Source organism: Rhinoraja longicauda, chromosome 2 (genome assembly GCF_053455715.1).
Source record: "Rhinoraja longicauda isolate Sanriku21f chromosome 2, sRhiLon1.1, whole genome shotgun sequence".
Lineage (NCBI taxonomy): Eukaryota > Metazoa > Chordata > Chondrichthyes > Rajiformes > Arhynchobatidae > Rhinoraja > Rhinoraja longicauda.
In genome coordinates, this window is record NC_135954.1 from 1,168,094 (window position 1) to 1,181,445 (window position 13,352).

At 52.9% G+C, this 13,352-nt stretch overlaps 1 protein-coding gene across 1 annotated transcript in view; it reads right to left on the reverse strand.

Annotated features, from left to right (window-relative positions):
* The window catches only part of LOC144601589 (rab effector MyRIP-like), a 98,985-nt gene that overhangs the window by 72,471 nt on the left and 13,162 nt on the right, over positions 1 to 13,352 (reverse strand). The window contains exon 3 of the mRNA XM_078413801.1: positions 7,476 to 7,697. Coding sequence (XP_078269927.1) covers positions 7,476 to 7,697 — 222 coding nt within the window. The remainder of the gene's footprint in view (positions 1 to 7,475; positions 7,698 to 13,352) is intronic.

Here is a 13,352-nt window from a genome sequence, read left to right on the forward strand (position 1 = left end):
AGGATGGGGCCAATGAACTGGCCTCAACTACCTTCTGTGGCAGAGAATTCCACAGACTCACCACTCTCTGTGTGAAGAAATGTTTTCTCATCTCGGTCCTAAAAGACTTCCCCCTTATCCTTAAGCTGTGACCCCTGGTTCTGGACTCCCCCAACATCGGGAACAATCTTCCCGCATCTAGCCTCTCCAACCCCTTAAGAATTTTATATGTTTCAATAAGATCCCCCCTCAGTCTTCTAAATTCCAGCGAGTACAAGCCCAGTCTATCCAGTCTTTCCTCATATGTAAGTCCCGCCATCCCAGGGATCAATCTGGTGAACCTTCTCTGTACTCCCTCTAAGGCAAGAACGTCTTTCCTCAGGTTAGGAGACCAAAACTGCACACAATACTCCAGGTGCGGTCTCACCAAGGCCCTGTACAACTGCAGCAGAACCTCCCTGCTCCTAAACTCAAATCCTCTTGCTATGAATGCCAACATACCATTCGCTTTCTTCACTGCCTGCTGCACCTGCATGCTTGCTTTCAATGACTGGTGCACCATGACACCCAGGTCACGTTGCATCTCCCCTTCTCCCAATCGGTCAGCATTCAGGTAATACTCTGCTTTCCTGTTCTTGCCGCCAAAGTGGATAACCTCACATTTATCCACATTATATTGCATCTGCCATGCATTTGCCCACTCGCCTAATCTATCCAAGTCACTCTGCAGCCTCCTAGCATCCTCCTCGCAGCTAACACTGCCACCCAGCTTCGTGTCATCCGCAAACTTAGAGATGTTGCATTCAATTCCCTCGTCCAAATCATTAATATACACTGTAAATAACTGGGGTCCCAGCACTGAGCCTTACGGTACCCCACTAGTCACTGCCTGCCATTCCGAAAAGGACCCGTTTATTCCTACTCTTTGCTTCCTGTCCGCCAACCAATTTTCTATCCACCTCAACACTGAACCCTCAATACCGTGTGCTTTAAGTTTGTACCCCAATCTCCTATGTGGGACCTTGTCGAAGGCCTTCTGAAAGTCCAGATATAACACATCGACTGGTTCTCCCTTATCCACTCTACTAGTTACATCCTCGAAAAATTCTATAAGATTCGTCAGACATGATTTGCCTTTGGTAAATCAATGCTGACTTTGTCCGATGATATCACCACTTTCCAAATGTGATGCTATCACATCTTTAATAACTGACTCTAGCATTTTCCCCACTACCGATGTTAGGCTAACTGGTCTATAATTCCCCGTTTTCTCTCTCCCTCCCTTTTTAAAAAGTGGGGTTACATTAGCTACCCTCCAGTCCTCAGGAACTACTCCAGAATCTAAAGAGTTTTGAAAAATTATCACTAATGCATCCACTATTTCTGAGGCTACTTCCTTAAGCACTCTGGGATGCAGCCTATCTGGCCCTGGGGATTTATCTGCCTTTAATCCATTTAATTTACCTAATACCACTTCCCGACTAACCTGGATTTCCCTCAGCTCCTTCATCTCGTTAGACCCCCGGTCCCCTGCTATTTCCGGCAGATTGTTTATGTCTTCCTTAGTGAAGACAGAACCAAAGTATTTGTTCAATTGGTCTGCCATCTCCTTGTTCCCTATGATCAATTCACCTGTTTCCGACTGCAAGGGACCTACATTTGCCTTAACTAATCTTTTTCTCTTGACATATCTATAAAAGCTTTTGCAGTCTGTTTTTATGTTCCTTGCCAGTTTTCCCTCATAGTCTATTTTCCCTTTCCTAATTAAGCCCTTTGTCCTCCTCTGCTGGACTCTGAATTTCTCCCAGTCCTCTGGTATGATACTTTTTCTGGCTAATCTGTATGCTTCATCTTTTGTTTTAATACTATCCTTGATTTCCCTTGTTAGCCACGGATGCACTACCTTTCCTGGTTTGTTCTTTTGCCAAACTGGGATGAACACTTGTTGTAGTTCATCCATGCGACCTTTAAATGCCTTCCATTGCATGTCCACCGTCAACCCTTTCAGCATCAATCGCCAGTCTATCTTGGACAATTCACGCCTCATACCCTCAAAGTTACCTTTCTTTAAGTTCAGAACACTTGTTTCTGTATTGACTTTGTCACTCTCCATCCTAATGAAGAACTCTACCATATTATGATCACTCTTGCCCAAGGGGCCTCGCACAACAAGACTGCTAACTAACCCTTCCTCATTACTCAATACCCAGTCTAGAATGGCCTGCTCTCTCGTTGGTTCCTCAACATGTTGGTTTAGAAAACCATCTCTCAAACATTCCAAGAAATCCTCTTCCTCAGCACCCCTGCCAGTTTGGTTCACCCAATCTATATGTAGATTGAAGTCACCCATTATAACCGCTGCACCTTTAGTGCATGCATTTCTAATTTCCTGCTTGATGCCATCCCCAACCTCACTACTGCTGTTAGGTGGCCTGTACACAACTCCCACTAGCGTTTTCTGCCCCTTAGTGTTTCGTAGCTCTACCCATATCGATTCCACTTCCTCCAAGCTAATGTCCTTCCTTTCCACTGCTTTAATCTCCTCCCTAACCAGTAACGCTACCCCACCTCCTTTTCCTTTCTGTCTATCCCGCCTGAATATAGAATATCCCTGGATGTTGAGCTCCCAGCCTTGGTCACCCTGGAGCCATGTCTCCGTAATCCCAACTATATCATAATCATTAATAACTATCTCCACATTTAATTCATCCACCTTATTACGTATACTCCTTGCATTGAGACACAAAGCCTTCAGGCTTGTTTTTACAACTCTCTTACCCCTTATACAATTATGTTGAAAAGTGGCCCTTTTTGATTTGTGTCCTGGATTTGTCTGCCTACCACTTTTACTTTTCACCTTGCTACCTGTTGCTTCTACCCTCATTTTACACCCCTCTGTCTCTCTGCTCCTGCTCCCATCCCCCTGCCACATTAGTTTAAATCCTCCCCGACAGCACTAGCAAACACTCCCCCTAGGACATTGGTTCCATTCCAGCTCAGGTGCAGACCGTCCTGTTTGTACTGGTCCCACCTCTCCCAGAACTGGTTCCAATGTCCTAAAAATTTGAATCCCTCCCCCTTGCAGCCTTACAGCGAATGCAGCGCCGGAGACTCAGGTTCCATCCCGACTACAGGCGCCGTCTGTACGGAGTTTGTACGTTCCCCCCGTGACCTGCGTGGGTTTTCTCCAAATCTTCAGTTTCCTCCCACACTCCAAAGACGTGCAGGTATGTAGGTCAAGTGGCTTGGTAAATGTAAAAATTGTCCCTAGTGTGTGTGTGTAGGATGGTGCTAATGTGCGGGGATTGCTGGTCGGCGCGGACGCAGTGGGCCGAAGGGGCCTGTTTACGCGTTGTATCTCTGTGTGCATGCGAGAGTGCGGGGACAGAAGGGGACAGAGGTAGAGGGTTGCCAACTATCTCACTCCCAAATACCGGACACAAGGTGACGTCACCGCCCCACGCCCCACGTCACCTCACCCAGCCAGCGGCCACGTGCTCCCGCTCCACCAATGGCGGTGGCCCGGGCCGGGAGGCGGGTTGCTGCACAAGCTCCGTTAGGCGGCGCCTGGGCCTCCGGGACCACAGCGTCCGGGCCTACAGCGTCCGGGCCTACAGCGTCCGGGCCTACAGCGTCCGGGCCGACAGTGTCCGTGTCTACAGCGTCCGGGCCTACAGCGTCCGGGCCTACAGCGTCCGGGCCTACAGCGTCCGGGCCGACAGTGTCCGTGTCTACAGCGTCCGGGCCTACAGCGTCCGGGCCTACAGCGTCCGGGCTGACAGTGTCCGTGTCTACAGCGTCCGGGCCTACAGCGTCCGGGCCTACAGCGTCCGGGCCGACAGTGTCCGTGTCTACAGCGTCCGGGCCTACAGCGTCTGGGCCTACAGCGTCCGGGCCGACAGTGTCCATGTCTACAGCGTCCGGGCCTACAGCGTCTGGGCCTACAGCGTCCGGGCCGACAGTGTCCGTGTTTACAGTGTCCGTGCCTACAGCGTCCGGGCCTACAGCGTCCGGGCCTACAGCGTCCGGGCCTACAGCGTCCGGGCCTACAGCGTCCGGGCCGACAGCGTCCGGGCCTACAGCGTCCGTGTCTACAGCGTCCGGGCCTACAGCGTCTGGGCCTACAGCGTCCAGGCCGACAGTGTCCGTGCCTACAGCGTCCGGGCCTACAGCGTCCGGGCCTACAGCGTCCGGGCCTACAGCGTCCGGGCCGACAGCGTCCGGGCCTACAGCGTCCGGGCCTACAGTGTCCGGACCTTCGGCGCGGACCCGGTGGGCCGATAGGGCCTGTTTCCGCACTGTATCTCTAAACAATCCATGCCACCCCTACTAAGATGCCCACTTCTTGGTGAACAGTGCTGCTTCAACTTTTTCAGTCAGAGAGTTGTGAATCTGTGGAATTCTCTGCCTCAGAAGGCGGTGGAGGCCAATTCTCTGGATGCATTCAAGAGAGAGCTAGATAGAGCTCTTAAGGATAGCGGAGTCAGGGGGTATGGGGAGAAGGCAGGAACGGGGTACTGATTGAGAATGATCAGCCATGATCACATTGAATGGCGGTGCTGGCTCGAAGGGCCGAAAGGTCTCCTCCTGCACCTATTGTCTGTTGTCTATTGCTTCGGCGATCTAGTGGTGGCAAACGAGAAGGCTGTCCACTGTGCAGGAGCCTGGCCCAACGTCTGAAACATCAACGATGGACACGAGAGAAGAAGAAGATTCACAGTGTACAGGGAAGTCAAGCTTGGCGCTAATCACTCGCACAATTACCTCTCCCCGCCAGAGCTGGCCCTGTAAGCCAGGGCAGGCTGCAGTGTAGACAGGATCACAGCCCTCTGTCAGCCCCTCCCCAGCAGGTACCAACAAAGGCAGCTCAGGCATTAAATGAACAGCACCAGACAGCAGCTGCCGCCTCAACCACCTCACCCACAGCCAACTAACCATTACAGTGAAGTGAGAACGGTCTCAACCCAAAACGTCACCTATCCATGTTCTCCACAGATGCTGCCTGACCCGCTGAGTTACTCCAGCACTCTGTGAAACGTCACCTATCCATGTTCCTCACAGATGCTGCCTTGAGGTGGGTTGCTATGCAACCTCCGTGCCTACACTGTCCGGGCCTACACTGTCTGGACCTACAGTGTCCGGGCCTACAGCGCCCCGGCCTACAGCGCCCCCCGGGCCTAATACGGGATAAGGGCGGTCCAGCACAGGACAAACCACTTTAGCCCAAAATATGGGATGTCCCGGCTAATACGGGACAGTTGGCAACCCTACCCATATCCCTCTACACCCTCCCTACGATACGATACGATAGAACTTTATTTATCCCAGCAGGGGAATTGTTCTGCCAACAAGTCTTTAAACGCAAGATACATCAAAGACAAAATTAAGGTGGCAAGTGGAAAGTCCAGGATTGGGGGATGTGCATTTTTTAGATGCAGGAAAAATGTTCCCAATGTTGGGGGAATCCAGAACCAGGGGTCACAGTTTAAGAATAAAGGGGAGACCATTTAAAACTGAGATGAAAAAAAACCTTTTTCACCCAGAGAGTTGTGAATTTGTGGAATTCTCTGCCACAGAGGGCAGTGGAGGCCAAATCACTGGATGGATTTAAAAGAGAGTTAGATAGAGCTCTAGGGGCCAGTGGAATCAAGGGGTATGGGGAGAAGGCAGGCACGGGGTACTGATTGTGAATGATCAGCCATGATCACAATGAATGGCGGTGCTGGCTGAAGGGCCGAATGGCCTCCTCCTGCACCTGTTGTCTATGTTTCTGTGCAAAGCTTGGGGGGAGGAGGGAGAGGGGGAGGGGGAGGGGGTCTACCCCACGACAGACGTGGGGAGGGGGAGGAGACGCTCCCTGTGAAGATCCTGTCCATATATCTGTCGAAATGTCTTTATAAAAGGTCATCATTGTGCCTGCATCTGTAGCTCCCTCTTGTACAGCCCGTCTTGTAAAACACACGTCCGTGAATCATTCCGCCCTCTTTCAACCTTCTCTGAACTCCAATGAAATTAGCAATTTTCTTCTGACTAATAAAACAATCATATCTAGTGCCTGGACCGCTGGTAACAGCGAACAGACGTCAGGTGGAGAGCTTGTGACGCTGTGGGAAATAGTCACAAGGTGGCAGTGGGGGCAGGTACAATAACAACAAGAACAATATCATTGAGAAACATAGAAACATAGAAAACAGGTGCAGGTGGGCCTGTTCCTGTGCTGTACTGTTCTATGTAATAAGTTCATAAGTGATAGGAGCAGAATTAGGCCATTCGGCCCATCAAGTCTACTCCGCCATTCAATCACGGCTGATCTATCTCTCCCTCCTAACCCCATTCTCCTACCTTCTCCCCATAACCCCTGACACCCGCACTGATCAACAATCTATCTATCTCTGCCTTAAATATATCCACTGACTTGGCCTCCACAGTCGTCTGTGGCAAAGAATCCCACAGATTCACCACCCTCAATGAGGAAATTCCTCCTCATCTCCTTCCTAAAGAAACGTCCTTTAATTCTGAGGCCGTGCCCTCTGGTTCTAGACTCTCCCACTAGTGGAAACATCCTCTCCACTCTGTCCGGCCCTTTCACTATTCTGCAGAACAATAAACTAAGAGGAAATTTTAAACACAAGCCACCAAAGTGAAACAACGAGAGCAGGTGATGTGTGGGGAGTGACGTTTCCATCGAGCAGGCTGGTCCAGCTTTGTTTTATTATTATTGTTTTGCACGATACCCACTCAGATTATATAACACTGCACATTGGGCCAGGAGGGCCAGCACATTACCCTCAGATATGGAGCCCAGAACTGCTCCCAATACCCCCCCGTCCCTTGTATCCTGAGGCTGTGGTCTCTGGTCAGAGACTCTCCTAGCTGTGAGACATCCACTATGTGCAGGTGAGAGTGCGGGGACAGAGGTAGAGGTTGGCAACTATCTCACTCCCAAATATGGGACAAGATGACATCACTGCCCCGTGCCCATCGTGACCTCACCCAGCCAGCGGCCACGTGCTCCTGCCCCACCAATGGCGGCCGCCCGGGCTGGGAGGCGGGTTGCTACGCAACCTCCGTTAGGCGGCGCCCAGACTGTCCGGGCCTACACTGTCCGGGCCTACAGCAGTCCCTGGGCCTACAGTGTCCGGGCCTACAGCGTCCGGGCTTACAGCATCCCCCGGGCCTACAGCAGTCCCTGGGCCTACAGTGTCCGGGCCTAGAGTGTCCGGGCCTACAGCGTCCGGGCCTACAGCGTTGGGTCTACAGCGTCAGGGCCTACAGCGTCAGGGCCTACAGTGTCCGGGCCTACAGTGTCCGGGCCTACAGCGTCCGGAGCTACAGCGTCGGGGCCTACAGCGTCAGGGCCTAATAAAGGACAAGGGAAGTCCCGTACGGGACAAACCAATTTAGCCCAAAATACGTGATGTCCCGTCTAATACGGGACAGTTGGCAACCCTGGTGCCCCAGTGCCCGCGGTGTGAGGAGGGGATAGAGGCTCGTACCTGGCCTGGTGGCACACGGTGCAGACCCAGGCCTTGTCCTTCTTGCTGTAGGCTCCGCAGTTCCGGCAGACGTTGAACTTGCAGTCGCTGCATGGGTGCTTGGCGTTGAGGAGGAAGGTGAAGGAGCCACAGCAGCGGATGCAGAAGTTCTCGTTGAACTTCTGCTGCTTGGACAGGATGGTCCTCTTGTTGCCCTCCTCGCTCAGCTTCTGCTTCAGCTCACTGCAAGACACAACCGCACGGGCGTGGGCCAGGGAACAGCAGCGGCAACACAGTGCCCGCGCCCAACACGGGCTACAGACAGACTCTCACCTGCCCACCCGTGATCCAGGTCCCTCAGTCCCACATCGCTTCCATACAACATAGAGCATAGAACAGTACAGCACGGCAACAGGCCCTCAATGTCCAGAGAAACATAGACAATAGGTGCAGGAGGAGGCCATTTGACCCTTCCAGCCAGCACCGCCATTCATTGTGATCATGGCTGGTCATCCACAATCAGTAACCTGTGCCTGCCTTCTCCCCATATCCCTTGATTCCACTAGCCCCTAGAGCTCTATCTAACTCTCTCTTAAATCCATCCAGTGAATCGGCCTCCACTGCCCTCTGTGGCACAGAATTCCACAGATTCACAACTCTCTGGGTGAAAAAGTTCCGTCTCAACTCAGTTTTAAATGGCCTCCCCTTTATTCTTAGACTGTGTGGCCCCTGGATCTGGACTCACCCAACATTGGGAACATTTTTCCTGCATCTAGCTTGTCCAGTCCTTTTATAATTTTATACATCTCTATAAGATCCCCTCTCATCCTTCTAAACTCCAGTGAATACAAGCCCAGTCTTTCCAACCTTTCCTCGTATGACAGTCCCACCGTTGTTTGACTCCCCCAACATTGGGAACATGCTCAACATGTCGATGTCATAGACAAACTCTCACCTGCCCGCACAAATCCAGATCCCTCGGTTCAAGATCGGTTTCAATCTAATTTAAGAGAGTGTTAGATAGAGCTCTAGGGGCTAGTGGTATCAAGGGATATGGGGAGAAGGCAGGCACGGGTTACTGATTGTGGATGATCAGCCATGATCACAATGAATGGTGCTGGCATGAAGGGCCGAATGGCCTCCTCCTGCACCTATTTTCTATGTTTCTATGTTTCTAACATAGAACAGTACAGCACGACAACAGGCCCTTCGGCCCACAGTGTCCGTGCTCACCACGATGCCAACTCCTTTCTGCCTGCGTGTGATCCAGATCCCTCTATTCAAGCTTGATTACACCCAACATAGAACAGTACCAGCAGAGGCCCTTCGGCCCACAGCGTCAATGCCCAACTACATTCCACAGACAAACCCTCAGGTAGACACAGAGTGCCGGAGTAACTCAGCGGGTCAGGCAGCATCTGTGGAGAGAAGGAATAGCCCCTAGTGTGTGTTGGATAGTGTTAGTGTGCGGGGATCACTGGTCGGTGCGGAATCAGTGGGACGAAGGGCCTGTTTCCACGCTGTATCTCTAAAACATGGCTTGAAAGTGTTCAGAGAAAATTTCACGAGGATGTTGCCAGGACTAGAGGGTGTGAGCTACAGGGAGAGGTTGAGTAGGCTGGGTCTCTATTCCTTGGAGCGCAGGAGGATGAGGGGTGATCTTATAGAGGTGTACAAAATCATGAGAGGAATAGATCGAGTAGATGCACAGAGTCTTTTGCCCAGATTTGGGGAATCGAGGACTAGAGGACACAGGTTTAAGGTGAGAGAGAGGAAAAGATTTAAGAGGAATCTGAGGGGCAACTTTTTCACTCAGAGGGTGGTGGGTGTATGTGGCCAAATGTGGGCAGGAGGAACTAGTATAGATGGGGCATGTTGGTCGGTGTGGGCAGGTGGGACTAGTGTAGATGGGGCATGTTGGTCGGTGTGGGCAAGGTGGGACTTGTGTAGATGGGGCATGTTGGTCGGTGTGGGTGGGTGGGACTAGTGCAGATGGGGCATGTTGGTCGGTGTGGGTGGGTGGGACTTGTGTAGTTGGGGCATGTTGGTCGGTGTGGGCGGGTGGGACTAGTGTAGATGGGGCATGTTGGTCGGTGTGGGCGGGTGGGACTAGTGTAGATGGGGCATGTTGGTCGGTGTGGGTGGGTGGGACTAGTGTAGATGGGGCATGTTGGTCGGTGTGGGTGGGTGGGACTAGTGTAGATGGGGCATGTTGGTCGGTGTGGGCGGGTGGGACTAGTGTAGATGGGGCATGTTGGTCAGTGTGGGTGGGTGGGACTAGTGTAGATGGGGCATGTTGGCCGGTGTGGGTGGGTGGGACTAGTGTAGATGGGGCATGTTGGTCGGTGTGGGCAAGTTGGGACTAGTGTAGATGGGGCATGTTGGTCAGTGTGGGTGGGTGGGACTAGTGTAGATGGGGCATGTTGGCCGGTGTGGGTGGGTGGGACTAGTGTAGATGGGGCATGTTGGCCGGTGTGGGCAAGTTGGGACTAGTGTAGATGGGGCATGTTGGTCGGTGTGGGCAATGTGGGACAAGTGTAGATGGGGCATGTTGGTCGGTGTGGGCAATGTGGGACAAGTGTAGATGGGGCATGTTGGTCGGTGTGGGTGGGTGGGACTAGTGTAGATGGGGCATGTTGGTCGGTGTGGATGGGTGGGACTAGTGTAGATGGGGCATGTTGGTCGGTGTGGGCAGGTGGGACTAGTGTAGATGGGGCATGTTGGTCGGTGTGGGCAGGTGGGACTAGTGTACATGGGGCATGTTGGTCGGTGTGGGCAGGTGGGACTAGTGTAGATGGGGCATGTTGGTTGGTGTGGGTGGGTGGGACTAGTGTAGATGGGGCATGTTGGTCGGTGTGGGTGGGTGGGACTAGTGTAGATGGGGCATGTTGGTCGGTGTGGGCAAGGTGGGACTTGTGTAGATGGGGCATGTTGGTCAGTGTGGGTGGGTGGGTGGGACTAGTGTAGATGGGGCATGTTGGTCGGTGTGGGCAATGTGGGACAAGTGTAGATGGGGCATGTTGGTCGGTGTGGGCAATGTGGGACAAGTGTAGATGGGGCATGTTGGTCGGTGTGGGTGGGTGGGACTAGTGTAGATGGGGCATGTTGGTCGGTGTGGATGGGTGGGACTAGTGTAGATGGGGCATGTTGGTCGGTGTGGGCAGGTGGGACTAGTGTAGATGGGGCATGTTGGTCGGTGTGGGCAGGTGGGACTAGTGTACATGGGGCATGTTGGTCGGTGTGGGCAGGTGGGACTAGTGTAGATGGGGCATGTTGGTTGGTGTGGGTGGGTGGGACTAGTGTAGATGGGGCATGTTGGTCGGTGTGGGTGGGTGGGACTAGTGTAGATGGGGCATGTTGGTCGGTGTGGGCAAGGTGGGACTTGTGTAGATGGGGCATGTTGGTCAGTGTGGGTGGGTGGGTGGGACTAGTGTAGATGGGGCATGTTGGTCGGTGTGGGTGGGTGGGACTAGTGTAGATGGGGCATGTTGGTCGGTGTGGGCAAGGTGGGACTAGTGTAGATGGGGCATGTTGGTCGGTGTGGGTGGGTGGGACTAGTGTAGATGGGGCATGTTGGTCGGTGTGGATGGGTGGGACTAGTGTAGATGGGGCATGTTGGTCGGTGTGGGCAGGTGGGACTAGTGTAGATGGGGCATGTTGGTCGGTGTGGGCAGGTGGGACTAGTGTACATGGGGCATGTTGGTCGGTGTGGGCAGGTGGGACTAGTGTAGATGGGGCATGTTGGTTGGTGTGGGTGGGTGGGACTAGTGTAGATGGGGCATGTTGGTCGGTGTGGGTGGGTGGGACTAGTGTAGATGGGGCATGTTGGTCGGTGTGGGCAAGGTGGGACTTGTGTAGATGGGGCATGTTGGTCAGTGTGGGTGGGTGGGTGGGACTAGTGTAGATGGGGCATGTTGGTCGGTGTGGGTGGGTGGGACTAGTGTAGATGGGGCATGTTGGTCAGTGTGGGTGGGTGGGTGGGACTAGTGTAGATGGGGCATGTTGGTCGGTGTGGGTGGGTGGGACTAGTGTAGATGGGGCATGTTGGTCGGTGTGGGTGGGTGGGACTAGTGTAGATGGGGCATGTTGGTCGGTGTGGGCACGGTGGGACTAGTGTAGATGGGGCATGTTGGTCGGTGTGGGTGGGTGGGACTAGTGTAGATGGGGCATGTTGGTCAGTGTGGGTGGGTGGGTGGGACTAGTGTAGATGGGGCATGTTGGTCGGTGTGGGTGGGTGGGACTAGTGTAGATGGGGCATGTTGGTCGGTGTGGGCAAGGTGGGACTAGTGTAGATGGGGCATGTTGGTCGGTGTGGGTGGGTGGGACTAGTGTAGATGGGGCATGTTGGTCGGTGTGGGCAAGGTGGGACTAGTGTAGATGGGGCATGTTGGTCGGTATGGGTAAGGTTGGCCGATGGGCCTGTCTCCGCGCTGGGTGCCACCCAGACATGTTCATGCATTAATAGAGGGTGGTTTGCGGTTTCCTTTAATTGGAAGAACATGACTCATTCTCCCGGCAGATGCCCTGTGATGTTATTCTAAACATATTCCTGTCATGACTCACTGCATTGATAAAATGTGTACAATCCCGAAACTCCAACCCATGCTGAAACGTCAGTGTTTAATGAACAGAAGCAGGCGTGGGAACATGATGCTGCTATGAGATGATACCATTACAGCATAACCCCATACCGCTCTCCATAGAACTAGGGTTGCCAACTATCTCACTCCCAAATATGGGACAAGGTGACGTCACCGCCCCGCGCCCCACCTGACCTCACCCAGCCAGCGGCCACGTGCTCCCGCTCCACCAAAGGTGGCCGCCCGGGCCGGGAGGCGGGTTGCTACGCAACCTCCTTTAGGCGCCACCCAGGCCTCTCTGAACTAAACTAAAACTAAAAAAGATATATACAGCAATTAATAGCAAAGATATATATACCTTGGTGAGGCCATGTTTAGAGTATTGTCTTCAGCTTTGACTACCTGGCTGTGGGAAGGATGTTATTAAGCTGGAAAGGGTGCAGAGAAAATTTAGGAGGATGTCTGCAGGAATCGAGGGCCTGAGCTAACGTGGGAGGTTGGGCAGGCTGGAACTTTCCTTGGAGCTCAGCAGGATGAGGGGCGATCTTACCTGGGAATACGCTGGAATTTAGAAGGATGAGAGGGGATCTTATTGAAACATATAAGATTATTAAGGGGTTGGACAAGTTAGAGGCAGGAAACATGTTCCCAATGTTGGGGGAGTCCAGAACAAGGGGCCACAGTTTAAGAATAAGGGGTAGGCCATTTAGAACGGAGACGAGGAAAAGCTTTTTCAGTCAGAGAGTTGTGAATCTGTGGAATTCTCTGCCTCAGAAGGCAGTGGAGGCCAATTCTCCGGATGCTTTCAAGAGAGAGCTAGATAGAGCTCTTAAGGATAGCGGAGTCAGGGGGTATGGGGAGAGGGCAGGAACAGGGTACTGATTGGTACTAATGGCGGTGCTCGAAGGGCCGAATGGCCTACTCCTGCACCTATTGTCTATTGTCTATTACCATGAACGCTTAGTAACTGTGCCAGCACCCTACATGTGATGACTCTTTGCATACCTTGTATGTGGTGTGCAAAACATAGACATGTAACATGGACACGGGCCTACCTGAGCCTAACTCTGCTGTAACACGGACACGGGCCTACCTGAGCCTAACTCTGTTGCTGTAACACGGACACGGGCCTACCTGAGCCTAACTCTGCTGTAACACGGACACGGGCCTACCTGAGCCTAGCTCTGTTGCTGTAACTCTGCTGTAACACGAACACGGGCCTACCTGGGCCTAACTCTGTTGCTGTAACTCTGCTGTAACACGAACACGGGCCTACCTGGGCCTAACTCTGTTGCTGTAACTCTGCTGCAACACAGAC